Source organism: Heterodontus francisci, chromosome 5 (assembly GCF_036365525.1).
Source record: "Heterodontus francisci isolate sHetFra1 chromosome 5, sHetFra1.hap1, whole genome shotgun sequence".
Taxonomy (NCBI): Eukaryota; Metazoa; Chordata; class Chondrichthyes; order Heterodontiformes; family Heterodontidae; genus Heterodontus; species Heterodontus francisci.
The window spans coordinates 28,893,453-28,919,856 of record NC_090375.1 but is presented as its reverse complement, the minus strand read 5'-3'; the positions used below and the strand labels follow the sequence as shown (position 1 = coordinate 28,919,856).

The following is a 26,404-nucleotide window of genomic DNA, read 5'->3' as shown; positions in this document are numbered from 1 at the left end:
ACACTTTAAAAGTACTTCATGGGCTAGAAAGCGCTTTAAGTCATCCTGAAAGTTGCTATATAAATGCAAGTCTGTCAGTACTTTTAAAAGATACACAGGTTTACTTATTTTGAACAGACACCAATGTTGCATTAAAGAGATGCGCTGCGCAGCGCATGCTCGCCGCCTGACAGGGTGCGTGGACGCGCAGGCGCTCCCCGTCTCTTGCCTCCTGTGCATGCGCCTCCCGTGAACGGGCAGGGGGCGCGCACGTTCACGTCCTGCAGAGCCCGAGTGGAGGGAGGAAAGAAAAAGCCGGAGGATTGAATAAGCGCCATCAGCTCAGCAGCTCTCAGTGTCAACCCGACAATGGCCAGACAGGAGCAAGTGCTGATCCTCGATCCGCCCGTCGAGCTCAAATTCAAAGGTGATTGACCTTTGCACGCCTCTATTCCTACATTTCGATTTATTTATTAATATATTTACGGAGTTTGCTTTCACACATTTGACACTCCTTTCCGTTTTCTTCACTCCCCGGGCTCGGGTGTGGCTGCGGCCGCCGCCGCGTCCGGTTGTTTGCCCCTCCCCTCTCCGCCCAGCAAACCAACCACCCCCCCCCCCCACAAAACCCCGGGGCCGGGGGACCTGCGGCCGGACCGAATGTTGGGAGGCCGCCGGCTTTCCTCAGCCCCCGGGACCCACAGGCGCAGCCGCCATTTTAGTCACTTGGACTAGGCCGCTGGCGGAGCCTCGGTTTGTCGTAGTGGCGGGAGGGCATCCTGACTGACCGAGAGCGCGGCGGATGGTCGGTTCGCTCCCCTCCCTCTTCTCGGAGGTGAGCTTTGCTCCGCGGCCTATTCGGAGGAGGAAGGAGAAAGGGTGTCTGGGTGGGCCCCCAAGAACCGGCCTTTTTGTAGGCTTTGCTGGCCGAGCCTGATCTCGGGAGCCGGCTCTTTGGGATGGCGGAAGGTGTCCAACGTTGTCCAGAACAGACGGGATTCAGAAGCCGAACATTTTTTTTCATCAAAGCTGCATCATTCAGGCGTTTAGCAGGGGTGATCTGTGTCAAGTATAAACTTTCCCATGAACACAAATTTGGAATCCAATCTTTAAATTTGTCATTTATAGTGGAGGAAAGCAAGCTCCGAAAATCACACTCAATGACTGAGATGATAACGTACGAGGAACACTTAAAATTACTAGAGAATGCATGAACAAATGTAATTTTACCTATAGTTGCATTAAAAGTTAAAAGAGTTAACATATTAAGTAACTTCGTGTATCAACTCCTTTCCCCACATACTGGTACAGCTTTGTGTCTATAAAGTATATTTTTGTCAGACCTTATGCATTAGTATTATTGTGGATGAAAGGCTAGACAATTTAGATACTGGTTTAAGTATTTCTGTTTATCTTCCCCATTCTTTTATGTTCTAAATATGTTAGATTTATTTGGGACAAAAAATCAGGAGGGTTCAAAGTATTAAGGTCATTAAAGATAGGTATAGTTTATATTACAGATTCTGGAGGTTTTGAGAGGTCAAGGTAATAGTTTTACTCAAATTTATTTTAAAATTCTGATGCCAAAATTGGGCCACAGCTGGTTGATGAGAAGCACGGTATGCCACAATTTGTTCAGCTACCTTTAATAAGATAGTGCCCTGCTGATCTCCGCTGTAGTTCTGACTAGCTCCGCCCAAAGTGCCAACGAGGCTGCTGGAAATACGACTGAGCCGCAATCTCTGCCCTTTGACACCAAATGGATTATGTTTCTTAAGATTGCTAGCATGACATGATCTTGTACTTTTTTATGCTAGGCTTCATTCCAAAGAACTGATCTAATAAGTAATTTATGCTCGAGTTAATTGCTGATTCTAGGTGACACTTACATTTAAACTTGAAGAATTATGCTGCTAATTTGCAGACAAATGTGCTATTGTTGAAAACTAAGGATGTGTTTGGTAGTAAAAAAATTCTTAATGCCTCAAATCAAAAACTTTGGATAAGGGGGAAAATCTTAATAATAAAGATGATTGATAAAGACTGCAAAAGGAACTTGACAGATTTATACTTGACTTTCCGATTGCTGATTTAAAAATATTTTATCCTCTCTATTGGAGAGTGCTTTACATTGGCTTTGAGACATTTATTTGTGGTATTAGGGTGAAATTGTCCTGCCTTCAACTTGCTATAGTTTGGGACTTGTGTTACTGATTGATTTAAAAAAGAAAATGGGGAATGCAGTTTTAGATGATGAATTTTAAATTTCATTGGTATTTTGTTAAGGTTTGAGAGAAATTGAAAACATTGTACCACTCTTCCCCCTCCCTTCAAATTCAACTTGGATTTGACCTTCCCCTCTGGCAAGTGTTAAGGAGCAAGAAACTTTCTCATGCCTTTCTTCCTTGCCATCATCAGTGGTGGAGCTCTATTATTGGAGTCTGGAATTTCCTAAACTCTTCTACGTTGCTGTATCTCCCCACACCTATCTCTGATTATACTTTATCCCCTCTAAAGGGATGATAGCACAGTGGTAATGTATCTGTAGAAATTCAGATGCCCAGAATGATGCTTCAGAGACATGAGTTCAAATCCTACCACAACAGTTGGGAAAATTCAATTCAATTAATCAATCTAGAATAAAAAGCTAGTATCAATAACGGTGACCATGAAACTACCTGATCGTCGTAAAAACCCACCTGCTTTACTAATATCCTTCAGGGAAGGGAATCTGCCAAGCTTACCTGGTCTGGCCTACATGTGACTCAGACCCATCGAAATGTGGTTGACTCTTAACTGCCTTGTGAAATGGCCTAGCAAGCCACTCAGTTCTGTTAAATTGCTACTGAGCAGTTGAATAAAAATAAAACTGGACTGATCACCTGGCGTTAACCTAGGTGCCCGCAATGACACGGCGCACCCTGTCCAGTTGACCCTGCAGAGTCGTCCTCGCCAACATCTGGGGACTTGTGCAGAAATTGGGAGAGATGTACCACAGACTATTCAAGCAACAGCCTGACATCGTCATACTTGCATAATCTTAGTTTACAGACAATGTCCCAGACTCTTGCATTGCCATCCCTGGGTATGTCCTGAGGTCGCAGCACAATGGTATATGATTGTGAGCGATTGACCTTGAACCCCATGAAGTCTTGTGGCATCAGGGCAAACATGGGCAAGGAAACCTGCTGATTACTACCTACTGCCGTCCCTCAACTGATGAATGAATTACTTGAATGAAGCATTGAGGATACCAAGGGCAAAGAATATACTCTGGGTGGGGAAATTCAATGTCCATCACCAGGAATGATTCAGTAGCATTACTTCTGACTGAGCTGGCAGAGTCTCTCGGACATATCTACTTGACTGGGCCTGTGGCAGGTGTTGAGACAGCCAACAAGAGGGGAAAACCAATCTACCTGTCGCAAATACATCTACTCGTGACAGTATTGGTAGGAGTGATGCACAGTCCTTGTGGAGATGTAGTTCTGTCTACACACTGAGTACATCCTCCATTGTGTTGTGTGGCACTACCACCTTGCTAAATGGGATAGATTCAGAGCAGACCTAGCGTTTCAAAACTGGGAATCCGTGATGCTGTGGGCCAGCAGCAGCAGCAGAATTGTAGTCAACCGCAACCTGTAACCTCATGGTCCGGCATATCCCCCACAGTATCATTACCATCAAGTCAGGGGACCAACCCTGGTTCAATGAGGAGTCCATGACAGGAGCAGCAACAGGCATGCATAAAATTGAACTACAGCACAGGATTACATGCATGATAAACAGCGGAAGCACCATGTTATAGATCCTACGTGAACGCACAGCCAAAGGATCAGATCTAAGCTCTGCAGTCCTGCCACATCCAGTTGTGAATGGTGGTGGACAATTAAATAACTAACCGTCGGAGGAGGCTTCACAAACATCTCCATCCTCAATGATGGGGGAGTCCAGCAAGGTGGTGAAGAAGACAAGGCTGAAGTATCTTCAGCTAAAAGTGCCACGTTAATGATGCAACTCTGCCATCTCCTGAGGTCCCCAGCACACGGATGCTGGTTTTCAACCAATGCTATTCACTCTGTGATATCAAGCAATGGCTGAATGCACTGGATGCAGCAAAGCCTATGGGCCTTTTTTTTAATCAGTAGGATTGTTCATGGGATTTGAGCATTGACAAGGCTAGCATTTGTTGCCCATCCCTGATTGCCCTTGAGAAGGTGGTGATACGTTGCTGCTGGGAGGGAGTTCTGGGATTTTGACCTAGCGACAGTGAAGGAATGGCGTTATCGTTCCTTGACATCCCAGCTGTAGTACCAGTGACGTGCTCCAGAACTAGCTGTGCCCCTGTCTAAGCTGTTTGAGTAGAGCTTCGACACTGGCATCTACCCTACAATGCAGAAAATTAGGAATGTCTGGTCGACAAAAGCAGGACAAATCCAATCTGGCCAATTACTGTCCCATCAGTCCACTCTCAATCATCAGCAAAATGGTGATGGAATGTGTCATTGGCAGCGCTTTCAAGCGGCACTTACTGAGCAATAACCTGTTCAGTTTGGGTTCTGCCAGGGTTATTCTGCACCCAGCCCTCTTGATAACCTTGGTCCAAACATGACCAAAAAAGCTGAATTCCAGAGGTGAGGTGTCGTATTTTGTTTTATAATGCTCTTGTAATGCAACTGGAATGTTTTCTTACACTAAAGGCACCATATAGCGTCTGAGGCCCAACCATCTTCAGCTGCTTCGTCAGTGACCTTCATTCCGTCATAAAGTCAAAAATGGGGATGTTGGAATTCTAGAGCTTGGGGCCTAGGCAACTGAAAGCACGGCCACCGATGGTGGAGCGATTAAAATTGGGGATGCTCGAGGCCAGAATTAGATGAGCATAGAAGTCTCTGAGGGGTGTGGGGCTGGGGGAGATTGCAGTGCTATGGAGGGATTTGAAAATAAGGAGAATCTTAAAATCAAGACCTGCATTGGTTCCCAATCACAGGGATGATAGGCGAATGGGACTTGGTGCGAGTTAAAACATGGGCAGTAGAGTTTTGGATGACCTCAAATTTACGGAGGGTTGAATGTGGGAGTTCGGCCATGAATGTGTTGAATAGTCAAATTTAGAGTTAACAAAGGCATGAATGAGGGTTTCAGCAGCGTATGAGCTGAGGCAAGGGCAAAGTCAAGGGATGTTGTGGAGGTGGAAATCGGTCTTAGTGATCATGCAAATATGTAGCGGGTAGCTTATCTTGGGGTCAAATGTGACACCAAGGTTGTGAGCAGTCTGGTTTAGTTTTCTCGACATTTGCCAGGGGGAGGGTTGATGTTGGTAGCTAGGGAATGAAGTTTGGAGTGGGGACGGAAAATAATGGCCTCAGTCTTTCCAATATTTAATTGGAGGAAATTTCAGCTCATCCAGTTCTGAATATCAGCTAAGCAATCTGATAACTTAGCAACAGTGAAGGAGTCGAGAGAGGTGGTGGTGAGGGTAGAGCTGGGTGTTGTCAGCATTCATGTGAAAACCAACGCTATGCTTTTGGATGATGTTGCGGTGGGGTAGCATGGTAGATGAGAAATAGGGGAAAATGGATAGCTCCTTGGGACACCTGAGTTAATGTGGGAACAGGAAGAGAAGCCATTCCAAGTGATGCTCTGGCTATGGTTAGATAGTTAAGAATGGAACCAGGCAGGAGCATTCCCACCCAGCTGCTTAACAGTGGTGAAGTATTGGAGGAGGATGGTGTAGTCCCCCATTTCAAAGGCTGCAGACTGGCGGAGAAGGATGAGGAGGGATACTTTACTTTTGTCACAGTCATGTAGGATGCCATTTGTGACTTTGATAAAATCTGTTTCAGTACTGTGGCAGGGGTGAAACCTGATTATGGCATTAGCTTTAAGTCTGAAATTAAAATTTAATTTCTGGTTGTTGCTATAAATTTATTTTAAAAATTACAATTTGGTCACAACCTGTATTTAGCCAAGAAGGATTTTAATGTTTATATACTTGGACATGGGGAAAGAAAATAAATTATGGAGAAGTTTGATCCTTGGTTTTAATTTCACCAAAACTATCGAATAATCTGAAATTATTGCTGAATACTTGATCACCTAATTCAAAACAGTAAGCATTTTTTCAACCATTGTTTACGAATGAACCGGTCTATATAGGTTGTAAATGCATACAGCAAACATCCATTTTAACATGACAATATATAGTTGTATATTGCATATATAACTATCATATCTCTGGCTGATGTATCAGTCAAATTGCTCGATACTTTTTGAAAATTGACATCTATTTTTCCCTTTAACTTCTGACTTTGGGTTAAAAGCATTAAATTCAAACAGTATGTATTTCAGACAATATTGTTAACCTTGCTTATAAAACTGTCTTCTGTGTTTGAGAAGCTTCATTAATTTTTAATAGGAGAACTTAGCATCTCTCTAAAGTTCAGGGTCGGAGGTGATACTTTTCTGTCAGCTGAAAGGCATGTTGCTTTCCATCTTGCTGTGCATTTTTGATTTTTTTATGAAGAGGTTGAGGAAAATTTAACTAAAAGAACATGTAATAATGGCCAGTGATTAGAATTTTCCTCTGAAAATTCTAAAATTCAGTTGCAAAATGCTATGATGCAAAAATGAAACCTGACTTGATCAGTGACCATAATCAGTGGTCTGAGATAATGTGCTTTATGTAGCACTGCACCTTTGTTCTAAAACAGCATATCCTCTGACTAACAACAACAACTTGTCCCAAGCATTTTAAAGGACCGTTAGGGAACAAAAATTGACACTAAGCCACAAAGTGATTTTGGGCCAGATAACCAAAAGCTTGGTCAAAGAGAGGGAGGTTTTAAGGAGTGTCTTAAAGGTGGAGAGATTTAGGAAGGGAATCCCAGAATTTTGGGTCTCGGCAGCTGAAGACATGACTGTCAATAGTGGAGCGATTAAAATCGGGAATGCTTGAGGCCAAAATTCGCAGAGCACAGAAATCTAAGAGTTGGAGGGTTGAAGGAGAATTCAGAGATAAGGAAGGGTGAAGTCATGGAGGGATTTGAAAATAACGAATATTTTTAATTTGAGGCATAACTGGGAGCAATTGTAGATCAGCGAGCACAGGAGTAATGGATGATTGGGACTTGATGTGAGTTAGGGCAGCAGAGTTTTGAATAACCTCAAGTTTATGGAGGGTAGAAGGCGGGAGACCAGCCAGGAGTACATTGGAAGAATCAGGTTTAGAGGTAACGAAAGTATGTGTTGGGGTTTCAGCAGCAGATAAGCTGACACAAGGGCAGAGTCAGGCAGTGTTATAGAGGTGAATAGGTGATCTTTGGTAATGGTGTGAATGTGTGATAGCTCATCTTGGGGTCAAATATAACATCTGGTTTCTCAAACAGTTTGTTTCTATAGGTATGTAAAAAGGAAAAGATTAGCAAAGACAAATGTGGGCTCATTACAGGCAGAGACAGGAGAATTTGGGGAACTAGGAAATGGCAGAGAAACCAAAATACTTTGTCTGTCTTCATGGAGGAAGGTGCAAAAAAACCTCCCAGCACACTTGCGAACCAAGGGACTGGGGAACTGGAAGAAATTAGTATTTAGTAAAAAAGTAGTACAGGAAAAATTAATGGGATTGAAAGTTGGTACATCAGCTGGACCTGATTATCTACAACTCGGTGTTGAAAGAGGTGCCTGTCGAGATGGTGGATGCATTGGTGGTTATCTTGCAAAATTCTACAGATTCTGGAATGGTTCCTGCAGATTGGAAGGTAGCAAATATAACCCCATTGTTTTAAGAAAGGAGGGAGAGAGAGAATGGGGAACTATAGACCAGTTAGCCTGACATCAGTAGTAGAGAAAATGTTATAATCTATTTTTAAGGCTGCTAACTGGACATTTACAAAATAATAGCAGGATTGGGCAGAGTCAACATGAATTTATGAAAGGGAAATCATATTTGACCAAACCTGTTAGAATTTTTTGAAGATGTAACTAGCAGAATAGATAATGGGGAACCAGTGGATGTGGTATATTTAGATTTTCAGAAAGCTTTTGATGAGGCCTCGCACAAGGGTTAATAAAATTAGAGCACATGGTATTTGCGGTAATATACTGGCATGGATTGAGAACTGGTTAACGGACAGTAGGAATAAACAGGTCATTCTAAGGTTGGCAGGCTGTGACTAGAGGGGTACTACAAGGATCAGTGCTTGGGCTCCAGCTATTCACAATCTATATCAATGATTTGGACGTGGGGGACCAAATGTAATATTTCCAGGTCTGCTAATGACTCAACTAGGTGGGAATGTGACTTGAGAATGATGCAAGGAGGCTTCAAGGGGATTTAGACAGGCTAAGTGGGCAAGAGCATGGCAGATGGAATATAATGTGGAAAAATGAGAGGTTATTCACTTTGTTAGGCAAAACAGAAAGGCAGAGTATTTCTTAAATGGTGAGAAATTGGGAAGTGTTTATGTCCATAAGGACATGGGTGTCCTTGTTCATAAGTCACGAAAAGCCAACGTGCGGGTGCAGCAAGCAATTAGGAAGGCAAATGGTACGTTGTCTTTTATTGCAAGAGGATTTGAGTACAGGAGTAAAAAAGTCTTGCAATTGTATAGAGCTGTGGTGAGACCATCTCTTCAATATTATGTACAGTTTTGGTCTCCTTACCTGAGGAAGGATGTACTTGCCATAGAGGGAGTGCAACAAAGGTTCACCAGACTAATTCCTGGGCTGGCAGGCTGGGCCTATATTCTTGAGAGGTGATCTCATTGAAACATAAAATATTTTTACAGAGCTCAACAGGGTAGATGCAGGAAGAAAGTTTCCTCTGGCTGGGGGATTCTAGAACCAGTGGACGAAGTCTCAGAATAAGTAGGCCATTTAGGACTGAGATGAGGTGGAATTTCTTCACTTCGAGGGTGCAGAATCTTTGGAATTCTCTGCCCGGATGGTAGGGGAGGCTCAGTCATTGAGTATGTTCAAGACATTGATAGATTTCTAGATATTAAAGGCATCAAGAGATATGGGGATTGTGTGGGAAAATGGCGTGGAGGCAGAAGATGCCATCCAGTTGAATGGCAGAGCAGGCTCGAAGGGCCGAATGGCCCACTCCTGCTCCTAATTATGTTTCAGCCTGAGACAGTTTCCGGGGGAAAGATGGAAATGGCAGGGAAGAGGAGTTTGTGATGGGGACCAAGACAGTTTCTTCTGTTTTTCTAATATTTAACTGGAGGAAATTTATGCTTATCCAATACTGGATTGTTGGGCAAGTAGTCAGAAAATTTTGAGGCGGAGGAGGTGTTGAGGTGTTGAGTTGGAGAGTTGGATATCATCAAAGTACATGTGGAAACTGATGCCATAACTATGGATAATGTCTCCGAGGGGCAGCATATAGATGAGAAAAAGAAGGGGCAAAGGATAGATCCTGGGGGTGGGGGGGCGGCATTGGTAGTGGTACGTGAGTGAGAAGAGAATTCATTGCAGGTGATTCTCTGGCTAGGACAGGATAGATAAGCATGAAACCAGGCAAGTATAGTCCCATTCCAGCTGGATGTTGGTGGAGAGGCATTGGTGCAGAATTTCATGGTCAGCAGTTTGAAGGCTGCAGACAGATCCAGAGAATGAAGAGGGATAGCTTAGTTGACACAGTCAACTAGAATGTCTTTTGTGACTTTGGCAAGATCCCTTTCAGTGCTATGACGGGTTGGAAGCCTGATTGGAGGGACTTGTGGAGTTCTGGGAAAGGCGGGTACTGATTTGGGAGGTGACAACACTTTCAAGGAGTTTACTGAGGAAAGGGAGGTTTGAGATGGGGCGGTAGCTTACAAGAATGGAGAGACCAAGGGTTGGGTTTTGAGGAAAGTGGGTGCTGATGGCAGATTTGAAGAGGTTGACCATACCTGAGGGGAGAGAACGGTTAATGGCAGCTTACATGAGAGTCAGAAAGAGATGAGTGGTCAGCATTTCAGTGGGAATCTAGGTTGGAGAGCAGGAGATTGGTATCATCAACAAGATGGGCTTGGAGAGGTCATGAGGCAAATTAGAGAAAGATGCGAATTAAAGTTCGGGCAAACCTTCGAAGAAATTAGGCTTGGGAAGGGAGAGAAGCAGCAGAGGCAGCTGAAATGATCTTTTCAGCAAAAAAACCTGAGCTTATTGCACTTGCTTTGGAGGTGAGGGTGGAGGAGGCTGGTTTAAGAAGATGGTTTGTGGTGAAAGGAAGCTGAGTGTTACCTTTCCTGAATGATCTTTGAGAAATGGACAGTTTTAATGATCGAGAGCATTGTCCAGTAATGCTTTTAAGTGGTCTCGTCAGATCTGGTGATGAATGGTTTAACCAGTTGTTCAAGTCTGCATCTCTTTGATTGAAGGAAGCAGAGATGAGGCCTATACTGGGGAGTGAAATGGACTTGGGAGGAGACGTGGGTAGAGAGCGACAGAAGGAAATGATCAGAGATTTCCTTATCAGTGATAGTAACGATAGGGGAGGGGGTAGCCATTTAACTAAGTGGGAGAGTTTATATAAAGGGAGAGCTTCAGGGTGGGAAAGAGAGCAGTAAACTTGAGAGAGAATCAGAGGAATTGAGATGGAGGTTGAAATCACTGAGCTGTCATTTTAAAACTAGTTATTTTGCTTGCAAAGGATTGAATTGAAAAATTCATAAATGCATTTCATGCCTATTGTATTCATAAAATATAGACAAAGTAGAATATAATCAAAAAGTAGCTAGTTTACAAATGTTCCTTGACAGCCTATGTGGCGGGTTCAAATGAAACATGCAGTCTGAAAGAGATTATGCAGGTTAACTTGTGCAAACTAGAATTGCATTTGCTGAAGTTGAGACTGATCGGACGCAGTTTATCTGGTCTTCGATTGGGGATGTTACATGCAACTGCCAAGCTGCTCGTGGAGTCTTAATATTGAAAATGGTAACTCTGTTAATCATCCTCCAAAGATCATACATAGTGCAATGCCGTAGAGCACATTTGATTAACTTTTGTGTTTGACTTAGTGATCTGGCAGTTGGACTGATTCTGAAGATGGTGTTAGTCTTCTTGTAATGCTTGAATCCAAATGTCTCACTTGTTCAATTTATTCTAAAATTAGTCAATTAAATTTAAGTGGTTATGCGCGAGTTAACTCCCAGTGATGTGAAATTTGCTGCCTTAATACTGCTGGTGCTCTGAAATTCTGCAGTAACACGCTGTGGGCAATGCATTGGTTAGCACTGCAGCCTCACAGCTCCAGCGACCCGGGTTCGGTTCTGGGTACTGCCTGTGTGGAGTTTGCAAGTTCTCCCTGTGACCCTGTGGGTTTCTGCTAGGTGCTCCGGTTTCCTCCCACAGCCAAAGACTTGCAGGTTGTTAGGTAAATTGGCCATTGTAAATTGCCCCGAGTGTAGGTAGGTGGTAGGAGAATTGAGGGAAGGTGGGGATGAGGTAGGGAATATGGGATTCATGTAGGATTAGTATAAATGGGTGGTTGATGGTTGGCACAGAGTCGGTGGGCCGAAGGGCCTGTTTCAGTGCTGTATCTCTCTATGACTCTAAAGTAGAGGGTGACTTTTATCTCTTGGAGCTGAATCTTTTTGTCAAATCTATATCCTGCACTTAGCATGAACCTTTGGTGCCATGGGCAGCCATTTCAACAGGTGACCTATCTGCTTTGTCAAAGACAGCCCAGCTAGTATAGAAATGTAAATAGTTGCTGTAGTGATGTGGCCCACTGCCAGAAAAATGGCAGCTGGCTCAGTCAACAGCTGTACTTTATCAGCTCTGCTGCCTCCAGAACAGCAGGGGACAAAAACTGAGATGGTTTTCTATGCCAATGCTGGCTTTGCTGTAAATGCAGCATGATTAATTCCACTGGCAACAGTTAAGGATGCGAGTGTTGCTTTAATGGCTGAATGTGACAACATAAATGGTACATGAATCACAAAATATTAGTATGCAGGTACAGCAAGTGATTAGGAAAGCAACTGGAATGTTGGCGTTTATTGCAAGGGGAATAGAGTATAAAAGTAGTGTAGTTTTACTGCAGCTTTACAGGACCTTAATGAGACACATCTGGAGTACTGTGTACAGTTTTGGTCTCCTTACTTGAAAAATGATATAAGCGCGTGAAAAGCAGTACAGCGAAGTTTCACTCGACTAATTCCGGGGATGAAGAGATTATCTTATGAAGAAAGGTTGAACAAGTTGGGCCTATACTGGTTGGTGTTTAGAAGAATGCGAGGTGATCTTATTGAAACACCTATCTTGAGGGGACTTGATAGAGTGGTTACTGGGAGGATGTTTCCTCTTGGAGACTAGAACTAGGGGACACAGTTTAAGAATAAGAGGTTTCCCTTTTAAGAGGGAGATGAGAAACTTTTTCTCTGAGGGTTGTTAGTCTGTGGAATTCTGTTCCCCAGAGAGCAATGTAGGCTGGGTCATTGAATTTATTCAAGGCTGAGTTAGATCGAATTTTGATAAACAAGGGTGACAAGGGTATGAGGGGCAGACAGAAAAGTGGAGTTGAGACCACAATGACATCAGTCATGATCTTATCAAATGGTGGAGCAGGCTTGAAGAACTAAATGGCCGACTCCTGCTCCTAAGGTCTATGTTCCTATAAAGGGTTGACTTTCAAACAGGAAAAATGATCAACCTCAAATGATATTTAAGTGGAAAATTTGCTTTGTCGGCCACACTATTGCATTTAGAGGCGACACTGCACTGGAATTAATTTTGCAAGATAAAACATGTTGGTGCTAGTTAGACTTTTCTACTGGTTCATGTTCTCCCATAAGGTTGACAGATGTACTAGTGCAATTTGGGAAGTCAGATATATTTCCAGTGTCCAGGGCGAACACGTGTGCAGGAAGTGTCTCGAGCTGCAGCTACTCGAAATCAGCGTTTCGGATCTGGAGCAGAGGCTGGGGACACTGGAGCATCCGCGAGGCTGAGAGCATTGTGGATAGCAAGTATAGGGAGGTGGTCACACTGCAGGTAAAGACTGCTCAGGCAAAAAGGGACTGGGTGACCACTAGGTAGGTAATATAGGCGTCCCCTGGGTCCATCTCCCCCTCTGTCAGATATTCCGCTTTGAATGCTGTTGGGGGAGATGGCTCTTGCTGCATTCCCCTGAGAAACTAAGTCTGTGGCACCACGGGTGGTTCAGCTGCACAGGAGGGGAGGAAAAAGAGTGGGAGAGCTATAGCGATAGGAGATTCTATTGTATGGGGTACAGATAGGGGTTTCTGTGGCCGCAAACGTGACTCCAGGATGGTATGTTGTCTCCTTGGTGCTTGGGTCAAGGATGTCACTGAGTGGCTGCAGGACATGCTGAAGGGGGAGGGTGAACAGATAGAGGTCGTGGTTCACATAGGTACCAATGGCATTGGTCGTAAAAGGGCGGAGGCCCTGAAACAAGAATTTAGAGACAAAGGTAGCAGATTAAAAAGCAGGGCCTCAAAGGTTGTAATCTCTGGATTGCTCCTGGTGCCACATGCTAGTGAGTATAGGAATAGGAGGACAGCGCAGATGAGTGTGTGGTTGAAGAGATGGTGCAGGAGGAGGGCTTTAGTTTACTAGATCACTGGGTCTGTTTCTGGCGAAGGTGGGACCTGTACAAGTTGGGCAGGTTGCACCTGAACTGCAACAGGACCAACATCCTTGCTGGGAGGTTTGCGAATGCTGTTGTGGAGTGGGTGGTGGTTTAAACTAATTTGGCAGGGGGATGGGATACAGAGTTGAGGTATAGAAGGGGGTGATGAACAGCCAAATATAGAAGAGAAATTAAGTCAGTCTGGAAGGCAGAGCAAATATAGACCTGTTAAGGCACAAGTGAATAATGCAAGGCTGGATTGCATCTAATTTAATGCAAGGAGTCTTACAAGTAAGGCGGATGAATTGAGGTCGTTGATTAACACATGGGAGTATATTATTACTATCACAGAGACATGCTTGAGGGAAGGGCAGGACTGACAGCTCAATATTCCAGGATATCGAATCTTCAGGTGTGATTGTGCGGGGGGGAGGGCAGGGGTGGTGAGTGCATGCAAAAGAGGAGGTGGCATTGCACTGTTGATCAAGGAGTCAATTACTGCAGTAAGGAGGGACGATATCTTGGGTTCCTCAAATAAGGCCATATGGGTAGAACTTAAAAACAAAAAGAGAGCAATCACTTGGCTGGGATTGTACTTCAGGCCTCCAAATAGTCAGGGAAAGCTAAAGGAACAGATATGTAGGCAAATCTGAGAGGTGTAAAAATAATGGGGTAATCGGGGATTTCAGCTTCCCCAATATTAACTGTAATAGTCTTAGAGTAAAAGGCTTAAAGGGGGCAGAATTTTTAAAGTGCATACAAGAGAGCTTTTTGAGCCAACATGTAGAAAGACCTACAAGAGAAGGGCTGGTACTGGACCTAATCCTAGGGAATGAAGCTGGACAAGTGGTAGAAGTGTCTGTGGGGGAACATTTTGGGGATAGTGACCATAACTCTGTACGATTTATGATAGTTATGGAAAAAGATAAAGATGGAAATAAAGGTACTGAATTGGGGAAGGCCTATTACAATATGATAAAACAGAATTTGGCCAAAGTGGATTAGGAGCAGCTACTTGTAGGAAAGTCTACACCAGAGCAGTGAGAGTCATTCAAAAAGGAAACCGTGAGAGTTCAGGGCCAACATGTCCCCGTTAAGTTGAAGGGTAGGACCAACAAGTCCAGGGAACCCTGGATGGCAAGGGATATAGAGGATTGGATCAGGGGGAAAAAAAGGAGGCTTATGGCAGATTGAGGGCTGAAAACAGCAGAGGCCCTAGAGTAGTGTAGAAAGTGTAGAGCGGTACTTAGAGTAAGTAGGAGAGCGAAGAGGGGACATGAAAAAACACTGGCGGGCAAGATAAAGGAAGATCCCAATATAAGTATATTGAAGGCAAGAGGATAACCAGGGAAAGATTAAGGCCCATTAGGGACCAAAGTGGCAATCTGTATGTGGAGCCGGAGGACATAAGTGAGGTTTTAAATGATTACGTTTCATCTGCCTTCACAATAGAGAAGGATGATATAGGTGTAGAGATCAGGGAGGGGGGATTGTAATATACTTGATCTTATAAACTTTGAAAGGGAGGAAGTATTTGCTGTTTTCACAGGCTTAAAAGTGGATTAATCCCCAGGCCCAGATGAGATGTATCCCAGACTGTTATGTGAGGCAAGGGAGGAGATAGCAGGGGCTCTGACACCAATTTTCAGATCCTCTCTGGCCACAGGAGAGGTGCCAGAGGACTGGAGGAAAACGAATGTGGTACCATTATTTAAGAAGGGTAGCAGGAATAAACCAGGTAATTACAGGCCAGTGAGTCTAAAAAAATTCTGAAGGACAGGATTAATCTCCACTTAGAGAGGCAGGGATTAATCAAGGACAGTCAGCATGGCTTTGTCAGGGGGAGATAGTGTCTAACAAACCTGATTGAATTTTCCGTAGAGGTGACCGAATGTGTAGATGATGGTAAAGCAGTTGATGTAGTCCACATGGACTTCCATAAGGCTTTTGATAAGGCCCCACATGGGAGATTGTGAAGAGGGCAAGAGCCCATGGGATCCAGAACAATTTGGCAAATTGCATCCAAAATTGGCTTATTGGCAGGAGGCAGAGGGTGATGGTCAATGGTTGTTTTTGCAAGTGGAAGCCTGTGACCAGTGGTGTACCCTAGGGATCGGTGCTGGGACCCTTGCTGTTTGTAGTGTACATTAATGATTTAGAGGTGAATATAGGAGGTATGATCAGTAAGTTTGCAGATGACATGAAAATTGGTGTTGTAAATAGTGAGGAGGAAAGCCTTAGATTACAGGGAGATATGGATGAGCAGAGCAGAGCAGTGGCAAATGGAATTTAATCCTGAGAAGTGTGAGGTGATGCATTTTGGGATGACCAACAAAGCAAGGGAATATACAATGGGTGGTAGGACCCTAGGGAGTACAGAGGGTCAGAGGGATCTTGGTGTACTTGTCCATAGCTCACTGAAGGCAGCAGCACAGGTAGATAAGGTGGTTAGAAAAGCATATGGGATACTTGCCTTTATTAGCCGAGGTATAGAATATAAGAGCAGGGAGGTTATGATGGAGCTGTATAAAACGCTAGTTAGGCCACAGCTGGAGTACTGTGTACAGTTCTGGGCACCACACTATAGGATGGATGTGATTGCACTGGAGAGGGTGCAGAGGAGATTCACCAGGATGTTGCCTGGGTTGGAGCATTTCAGCTATGAAGAGACTGACAAGGCGAGGGTTGTTTTCCTTAGAGCACAGAAGGCTGAGGGGGAACCTGATTGAGGTATACAAAATTGTGGGGCATAGATAGGAAGAAACTTCTTTCCTTATTGGAGGTGTCAGTAACCAGGGGGCATAGATTTAAGGTAAGGAGCAGGAGGTTTAGAGGGGATTTGAGGAAAAACTTTTTCACCCAGAGGGTGTTTGAAATCTGGAACACATTGCCTGAAGGGGTGGTAGAGGCAGGAACCCTCACAACATTTAATAAGTATTTAGATGAGCACTTGAAATGCCATAGCATACAAGGTTACAGGCCAAGTGCTGGAAAATGGGATTCGAATAGATAGATGCTTGATGGCTGGCGCGGACACAATGGGCCTGTTGCTATGCTGTATAACTGTATGACTCTGACTCGTGAGCTTTAACTTGTATCGTCCCAGGAATATTGGTGGCATGTACTGCAGGTGTTTGGAAAATGCAGGGCATCATAGTATTTGCATGCTGTTCAGTGTTTTGTGGCGTGATCTGAATTGGTGTATGGCAACAAGTTTGTAATGACTTTTAAGTATAACTGGCAATTAACATGATACAGATTTCTCTTGTTGCATGGAGGTGGAAGCAAAATTAAAGGTTTAGTTTTTGGAGCAGCTGTTTACTTTCAGATAGAATTGATGCTGACTGAAAATTACAAAGATACTGAGTTCAGCTTGCATCATGATCTTTCAAAGTGAAGTGAGTATTTATAAACTGTAATCTCCAAGCTGTTACTGTCTTGCAGTACATTGGTTACTTTTTCCTATCTATGCTACGAGGGCATTTTTACTTTTGTTCTTTTTTGCTGATGGATATTGGCCACACTGCTTAATGTGCATTATGTGAATAGATGAGTGATTTGTGACATGATAGTTTCAGTGATGGCCCATAGTTGATAATTTGTCTTGGAGGTGTTGTGAGTAGGCCTAATGTGGAGTATTGTTACCAATATGATACATGAAAAATCACACTTAAATCAGTATACTTGATCTTTGTACCAGTATGTATCTTGAATGGTATTAATTCATGATCCCAGTTGTATCACCACCGATTGGCACGTAATCAGTTTTTCACCATTGTATTACAAAAACAGGCCATTTGGCCCAATTTGTCTATGCTAGCGTTAATGCTCCATACAAAGCTCCTCCTGCCCCTCTTCCAGTAACCCTATCAGCACATCCTATGAATTAGGAGCAGAAATAGGCCGTTTAGCTCCTCTAGCCTGCTCTGCCATTCAATAAGATCATGGCTGATTTGTTTGCGTTTCAAATTCCACACTTCCATCTACCCCCAATAACCCTTGATGCCCTTGCTGAACAAGAATCTCTCTCCCTCCGCTTTAAAAATATTCAATGACCCCGCTTCCACCACCTTCTGAGGCAGAGTTCCAAAGTTGCGCAACCCTCTGAGGAAATAAAATTCTCCTCGTCTTCGTCCTAAAAGGGTGACCCCTAATTTTAAAATAGTGCCCCTTGGTTCTGGACTCGCCCACAAGAGAAAACATCCTGGCCACATCAGGATCTTATAAAAAATCATTCAAGTCTCCCCTCGCTCTTCTGAACTCCAGTGAAAACCAGCCCAGTCTGTCCAACCTTGCCTCGTAACACAACCTGCTCATTCCAGGTATCAATCTAGTAAACCTCCTCTGAACCTCCTCCAATGCATTTACATCCTTCCTTAAATAAGGAGGCCAAACTGCACACAGTGTTCAAGATGTGGTCTCACCAATATCCTGTATAACTAAAGCATAACATCCTTTTATTTTCAATTCCTCTCGTAATAAATGATAGCATTCCATGAGCCGCCTTTATTACTTGTACCTGCGTACTAACTTTTTGTGACTCGTGCACTAGAACACCTAGATCCCTCTGCACTTTGGAATTCTGCAGTTCTTCTCTGTTTAAATAATACTCTGCTTTTTTATTCTTCCTGCCTAACTTCACATTTTCCCACATTATACTCCGTCTGCCAGATTTTTGCCCACTCGCTCTACCTTGGTCTGCAAGGTGCTTTATGTCCTCTTCACAACATACTTTCCTACCTATCTTTGTGTCATCTGCAAATTTAGCTACCATGCCATCGCTCCCCTCATCTAAAGTCATTGATATAAATTGTAAAAATTTGAGGCCCGTGCAGGACTCCACTCGTCACATCCTGCCAATCAGAAAAGGACCCATTTATGCATACTCTGTTTTCTGCCAGCCAGTCAATCTTTTATCCATGCTAATATGTTACCGCCTAAGCAATGAGCTCCTACTTGGTCGATGCTCTTTTGTGTCTTCTTTCTTCTTTGGCCTCCTTATCTCGAGAGCCTGGAGGTGGTCAGTGGTGTGTGGAGCAGCGCCTGGAGTGGCTATAAAGGCCAATTCTAGAGTGACAGGCTCTTTCACAGGTGCTGCAGAAAAATTTGTTTGTCGGGGCTGTTACACAGTTGGCTCGCCCCTTGCGCTTTTGTCTTTTTTCCTGCCAACTGCTAAGTCTCTTCGACTCACCATACTTTAGCCCCGCCCTTATGACTGCCCGCCAGCTCTGGCGAACGCTGGCAACTGACTCCCACGACTTGTGATCAATGTCACAGGACTTCATGTCGCGTTTGCAGACGTCTTTGAAGCGGAGACATGGACGGCCGGTGGGTCTGATACCAGTGGCGAGCTCGCTGTACAATGTGTCTTTGGGGATCCTGCCATCTTCCATGCGGCTCACATGGCCAAGCCATCTCAAGCGCCGCTGACTCAGTAGTGTGTATAAGCTGGGGATGTTGGCCGCCTCGAGGACTTCTGTGTTGGAGATACGGTCCTGCCACCTGATGCCAAGTATTCTCCGGAGGCAGCGAAGATGGAATGAATTGAGATGTCGCTCTTGGCTGACATACGTTGTCCAGGCCTCGCTGCTGTAGAGCAAGGTACTGAGGACACAGACTTGATAGACTTGGACTTTTGTGTTCCGTGTCAGTGCGCCATTTTCCCACATTCTCTTGGCCAGTCTGGACATAGCAGTGGAAGCCTTTCCCATGCGCTTGTTGATTTCTGCATCTAGAGACAGGTTACTGGTGATAGTTGAGCCTCGGTAGGTGAACTCTTGAACCACTTCCAGAGCGTGGTCGCCAATATTGATGGATGGAGCATTTCTGACGTCCTGCCCCATGATGTTCGTTTTCTTGAGGCTGATGGTTAGGCCAAATTCATTGCAGGCAGCCGCAAACCTGTTGATGAGACTCTGCAGGCACTCTTCAGTGTGAGATGTTAAAGCAGCATCGTCAGCAGAGAGGAGTTCCCTGATAAGGACTTTCCGTACTTTGGACTTCGCTCTTCGACGGGCAAGGTTGAACAGAAAAGGACCCATTTATGCATACTCTGTTTTCTGGCAGCCAGCCAATCTTTTATCCATGCTAATATGTTACCCCCCTAAGCCATGAGCTGCTACTTGGTCGATGCCCTTTTGTGTAGCACCTTGTCAAATGCCTCAATTTCAACTACCCCAAAATTAATTGGCCAGAAGAAATGCGTAAAGGTTATAAAGGAATTGAGTTCCTGTAGTGTGTACAGGGCTCTCTTCTAACTGAGTATTTCAGAAACCTGACAAGAGAAGATTTGCTGCTGGATCTATTAATGGGGAATGAACCAGAGCAAGTAAGAGAAGTAAAAGTAGGGAACATCTAAGCAATAATCACCTTAATACAATACGCTTTAACATGGAGAAGGACATAAGTATGAAGGCGACCAGGGTAATCGATTGGGGAAAAGTTGTTTTTTGAGGTGCTGAGAATGGAACTTGGGAAAATAAAATGGACAACAATATCAGCAATGGGAAACATTTAAAATGGTGTTCAGGGTCCAAGAAAAATATATTCCACTGAAGAGCAAGATCAAACTAAACACTAATGAGACACCACGAATGAATAAAAACATAAGGGAGAAGTTGAGGACAAGGAAAGGGACCTACACTAAGTACATGGGGAGCAGGGGACAGAATGACCAGTGAGAATATGAAGAGAAGTCAAAAAAAAATTGAGGTGGAGAAACTGTGAAATTCAATTACTGTGGGACATAAAACAAAAAAATATTCTACAGGCACAAATTTACAAAAAAAGTCAGAATGAGAATAGGGCCACGAATGGTTGGAGAAAATAAAATTATCGGCAGCAATAGCGAAATGGCAAAAATATTAAATAGTTACTTTGCTTCAGTATTTACTCGGGAGGCAGCTTGGGTGGACAGATGATGTGATTAGAAATGGTAACTGTATTTAATATATAAAAAGGAGGAATATTAAATAAATTAATCAAACTCTGGATAAAACCTTAGATTCTTATAAAATGCACGGATGTAATGTCATGACTGGAGGAAGAGACAGCAGAGACACTATTTTGGATATTTAATAATTGAGTAGAAAAAGGGTGTGCCAGAGTACTGATGGATAGTTCATGTCATAGTTATATTTAAGAAGGAGAATAGAACACATTCATGGAACAATAGACCAGTCTATATCATCGGTGGTATAAAAAATAATGGAATTCCTACTGAAGCAGAAACGAAGTGACTCCTGACAACGCAGTCCTAACGACATCAGAACACTGATGTATCTCTAAAACTAAAAACTAAAACTCCAAGTTGTGCACATGCACTAACGGTCTCCTGCTCTCAGTGAGATGCCATGCATGTGCAGCCAATGTCTTGCCAGGACTAATTGGCGCATACGCAGGAAAACGTCATCAAATACTTGCCAGTGCCATCTTTAATCTTGGCAGCTGCCTGAACGTCGCAGAAAGTGACGTTTCAGTGGAATAGACTGCATTTGCATGTGTGCTAGCACAGCGCTACTTAGCAGTTGCATTGTCAGCAAACGAAGCCAAAGAGAAAATAGAAAAACATTGCAAAATCAAAAATATTATAATGAATAGTCAGCTCAGATATGTAGCAGATTGGATAAATAGTTGGCTTCAAGACCGAGTCGAGAATAGGAATAGGGAGTAGCTATTCTTAGTGGCAGAAGATGTGTGGCGCATTTGCGCGTACTGAAAGCTTCATATACTATGTAGGGCCCTGTTCTTTGCAGCCAAAGAACATGCACAAACATTGTGTCTGTTTGAGCTAAACGAAATAAGTGACAGCCATTCGTTGGTTAATTCCTCCGGACAATGTCTTGACCATTCAGAGTCAAGCTGCCTGGTTTAAATTCCAAGCAGTAAACTTGGCAGTAAACTGTCAGTCACCGTAAACTGGTGCATTCTCCATGGCAATGCCTCTAGCAATAAGAGTCCACTTGCTAACCAATCAGCCCTCTCTTATACAGTATAAGGTTGTTTTACCTTACATTGGTATTCTTGCGGATTGCCCTGATGAGTGCACGAGGAAAAGCTTTGACAACATGTCTCTATGTTCTGCAATACTAAAGATGACTTTACTGACAAAATTCTAAATTAAAAAAATGATCACAAGATCTGTTATAAAAACAGACAAAAAGCATTCTTTCAGTTTTATGTGTAAATGTCTTGTTACTTTTGTATTCAATGTGGGAATATGCTGTTTTTAAATTAAATTAATATGGGTTCACCATTTTTACATTTTCTTTTTGAACATGCTTCGACATAATTCATGCAAATTGGCGCATAAAACCTGACCATGCATATACTGGAGATATGCAGAAAAAAAACTAAGTCGCAGAAAGCATAAAAATGATCATTTAGAGTTGTATTTTCATTTTGATTTTTTCAATTGATACATTAATTCAGTATATGTATTTTATTACACATGCAAACGATGCATTTTTACCAGAGACATGTGGCAATTTGCCATGCATTTGGCTGAGAATTGCTGAATTTTTGTCTTACGGCTCCCGCTTTTTTATTTTAGGCATTTTTTTTTTTGAAAAAGGCTAAGGTTAAAAAAAGGTTCCCCCCCTCGGTCCAGACGGTATAATGATTACAATTATCGATCAGGTACATGCTACTGGATGAGCAGTGAAACCAACTCGCATGTCTGCTTTCATTGGTGGGCCACGGCAATGTTAAACCACATTCTATTCTGGCCAAATAAGTTTGCCAAGAAAGATACTTTTCCAGGGCACTGTTCCTCATTGGCCAGAAGAATCCGTAACTTGACCGGGAGTTTCGCACACATTGCAAGCAACAAAAAGTAAAAAGGTCAATTATCAAGATGTCAAGTACAGGCAAATGACGACGAACCAAGCAAACAGCTGAGGAGCCTATGGATAAAATGAGCAGCACAGTTCCTATTAGTTACTGCCCAATTTGTCGAAAGCAATATCTTGAACCAGGAACAAGATCATGGATTAGCTTTCATTTTCAGAAAGTAGACTAACTGATAACGAGCCTCAAATGCTTAGAAGATGAGAAAGACTTTTTATTTTTTTGTTTGAGATAAGTTACAAATAAGTTACTCATTCATGAAATTGGATTCAGTATAAACAAACCCAATATTTGAACAGGTCTGCATTTCCTTGGCAAAAAGCAACAACTTGTGCTTGTGTAGCACCTTTTTAATAGAGGTTCCATGCTATTGATGGACCAGGAGGAGGTTCTGAATGATGCTTAATAGAATCTAGTGCTCACAGACAATAATTATAAGGTACAATACTAGAGAGATACTTGACAAAGAGCAAGATCTAAAATATCAACACATCTAATGAGTGGATAAACAGAAATAGGCATTTAGTTGTGAGCCATATTTCTGTACGTTTAACATGGTTTTATTACTGGGTGCTTTTGGATACTACAGTTACTTTTCTCACCCAGTAGTTTGGTATCATTAGGAAACTGGTGCAGTACATATCAAAGCATGCTTCATTGCTAAACTGCTCTTCATAACACTTAACGTTAAACTCCCTTCAAGAAAATGTAATGTACTACAACTGACACATTACCATTGCCAAGTTATAAAGGGAAGCAACTAAAACATTTCTCAATACTAGACTAATTTGGGCAAATTTGGGGTAGGCGTTGGCGTAGTGGTATTATCACTGGACTAGTAACCCAGAGACCCAGGGTATTTCTCTGGGGACATGGGTTCGAATTCCACCACAGCAGAAGGTGGAATTTGAATTTAATTAATAAATCTGGAATTAAAAGCTAGTCTAATGGCCATGAAACCATTGTCGATTGTTGTAAAACCCCATCTGGTTCACTAATGTCCTTTAGGGAAGGAAATCTGCTGTCCTTACCTTGTCTGGCCTACATGTGACTCCAGACCCACAGCAATGTGGTTAACTCGTGCATGCCCTCTGAAATGGCCCAGCAAGCCACTCAGTTGCACCTAACCACTAAGAAGTCAATAAAAAGGAATGAAACCGGACGGACCACCCGGCATCGACCTAGGCACTGGAAACGACAACGGCAAACCCAGCCCTGTCGACCCTGCAAAGTCCTCCTTACTAACATTTGTGGGCTTGTGCCAAAGTTGGGAGAGCTGTCCCACAGACTAGTCAAGCAACAACCTGACATAGTCATGCTCACAGAATCATACCTTACAGACAATGTCCCAGACACTGCCATCATCATCCCCGGGTATGTCCTGTCCCACCGGCAGGACAGACCCAGCAGAGGTGGCGGGACAGTGGTATACAGTCGGGAGGGAGTTGCCCTGGGAGTCCTCAAAATCGACTCCGGACCCCATGAAGTCTCATGGCATCAGGTCAAACATGGGCAAGGTAACCTCCTATTGATTACCACCTACCGCCCTCCCTCAGCTGATGACTCAGTACTCTACCATGTTGAACAGCACTTGGAGGAAGCACTGAGGGTGGCAACGGCACAAAATGTACTCTGGGTGGGGGACTTCAATGTCCATCACCAAGAGTGGCTCGGTAGCACCAGTACTAACCGAGATGGTCGAGTCCTAAAGGACATAGCTGCTAGACTGGGTCTGCGGCAGGTGGTGGGGGTACCAACACGAGGGAAAAATATACTTGACCTCGTCCTCACCAATCTGCCTGCTGCCGATGCTTCTGTCCATGACTGCGTTGGTAGGAGTGACCACTGCACAGTCCTTGTGGAGACGCAGTCCCGCCTTTACATTGAGGATACCATCCGTCGTGTTGTGTGGCACTATCACCGTGCTAAATGGGATAGATTTTGAACAGATCTAGCAATGCAAAACTAGGCATCCATGAGGCGCTGTGGGCCATCAGCAGCAGCAGAGTTGTACTCAACCACAATCTGTAACCTCATGGCCAGGCATATCCCCCACTCTACCATTACCATCAAGCCAGGAGACCAACCCTGGTTCAATGAAGAGTGCAGGAGGGCATTCCAGGAGCAGCACCAGGCATACCTCAAAATGAGGTGTCAACCTGGTGAAGCGACAACACAGGACTATCTGCGTGCCAAACTGCGTCAGCAGCATGCGATAGACAGAGCTAAGCGATCCCACAACCAACAGATCAGATCGAGGCTCTGCAGTCCTGCCACATCCAGCCGTGAATGGTGGTGGACAATTAACTAACTGGAGGAGGTGGCTCCACAAATATCGCCATCCTCAATGATGGGGGAAGCCCAGCACATCAGTGCGAAAGATAAGGCTGAAGCATTTGCAACAATCTTCAGCCAGAAGTGCCGAGTTGATGATCTATCTCGGCCTCCTCCTGAAGTCCCCAGCATCACAGATGCCAGACTTCAGCCAATTCGATTCACTCCGCGTGATATCAAGAAACGACTGAAGGAACTGGATACTGCAAAAGCTATGGGCCCTGACAATATTCCGGCAATAGTACTGAAGACCTGTGCTCCAGAACTTGCCGCGCCCCTAGCCAAGCTGTTCCAGTACAGCTACAACACTGGCATCTACCCTGCAATGTGGAAAATTGCCCAGATATGTCCTGTACACAAAAAGCAGGACAAGTCCAACCCGGCCGATTACCGCCGCATCAGCCTACTCTCAATCATCAGTAAAGTGATGGGAGGGGTTATCAACAGTGCCATCAAGCAGCACTTGCTTAGCAATAACCGGCTCAGTGACGCTCAGTTTGGGTTCCGCCAGGGCCACTCAGCTCCTGACCTCATTACAGCCTTGGTTCAAACATGGACAAAAGAGCTGAATGCAAGAGGTGAGGTGAGAGTGGCTGCCCTTGACATCAAGGCAGTATTTGACCGAGTATGGCATCAAGGAGCCCAAGCAAACCTGAGGTCAATGGGAATCGGGGTAAAACCCTCCGCTGGCTGGAGTCATACCTAGCGCAAAGGAAGATGGTTGTGGTTGTTGGAGGTCAATCATCTGAGCTCCAGGACATCACTGCAGGAGTTCCTCAGGGTAGTGTCCTGGGCCCAACCATCTTCAGCTACCTCATCAATGACCTTCCTTCAATCATCAGGTCAGAAGTGGGGATGTTCGTTGATGATTGCACAATGTTCAGCACCATTCGAGACTTCTCAGATACTGAAGCAGTCCGTGTAGAAATGCAGCAAGACCTGGACAATATCAAGGCTTGGACTGATAAGTGGCAAGTAACATTCGCGCCACACAAGTGCCAGGCCATCTCCAACAAGAGAGAATCCAACCATCTCCCCATGACATTTAACAGCATTACCATCGCTGAATCCCCCACTATCAACATCGTAGGGGCTATCATTGACCAGAAACTGAACTGGAGTAGCCATATAAATACCGTGGCTGCAAGAGAAGGTCAGAGGCTAGGAATCCTGAGGCGAGTAACTCACCTCCTGACTCCCCAAAGCCTGTCCACCATCTCCAAGGCACAAGTCAGGAGTGTGATGGAATACTCACCACTTGCCTGGATGGGTGCAGCTCCAACAACACTCAAGAAGCTCGACACCATCCAGGACAAAGCAGCCCGCTTGATTGGCACCCCATCTACAAACATTCACTCCCTCCGCCACCGATGCACAGTGGCAGCAGTGTGTACCATCTACAAGATGCACTGCAGCAATGCACCAAGGCTCCTCAAACAGCACCTTCCAAACCCGTGACCTCTACCAACTAGAAGGACAAGGATAGCAAATACATGGGAACACCACCACCTGCAAGTTCCCCTCCAAGTCGCACACCATCCTGACTTGGAACTATATCGCCGTTCCTTCACTGTCGCTGGGTCAAAATCCTGGAACTCCGTTCCTAACAGCACTGTGGGTCTACCTACCCCAAATGGACTGCACCAGTTCGAGAAGGCA

At 44.1% G+C, this 26,404-nt stretch overlaps 1 protein-coding gene across 2 annotated transcripts in view; it reads left to right on the top strand.

The window, feature by feature from the left end:
- Positions 1–233: 233 nt before the first annotated feature.
- The window catches only part of vapal (VAMP (vesicle-associated membrane protein)-associated protein A, like), a 103,695-nt gene continuing 77,524 nt past the window's right edge, over positions 234–26,404 (top strand). Inside the window, exon 1 of one of the 2 annotated variants that reach the window (XM_068031239.1) lies at positions 234–406. In XM_068031239.1, the coding sequence (XP_067887340.1) occupies positions 349–406 (58 nt within the window). In that variant the 5' untranslated portion in view covers positions 234–348. The remainder of the gene's footprint in view (positions 407–26,404) is intronic. The other variant, XM_068031240.1, reaches the window with a different exon arrangement.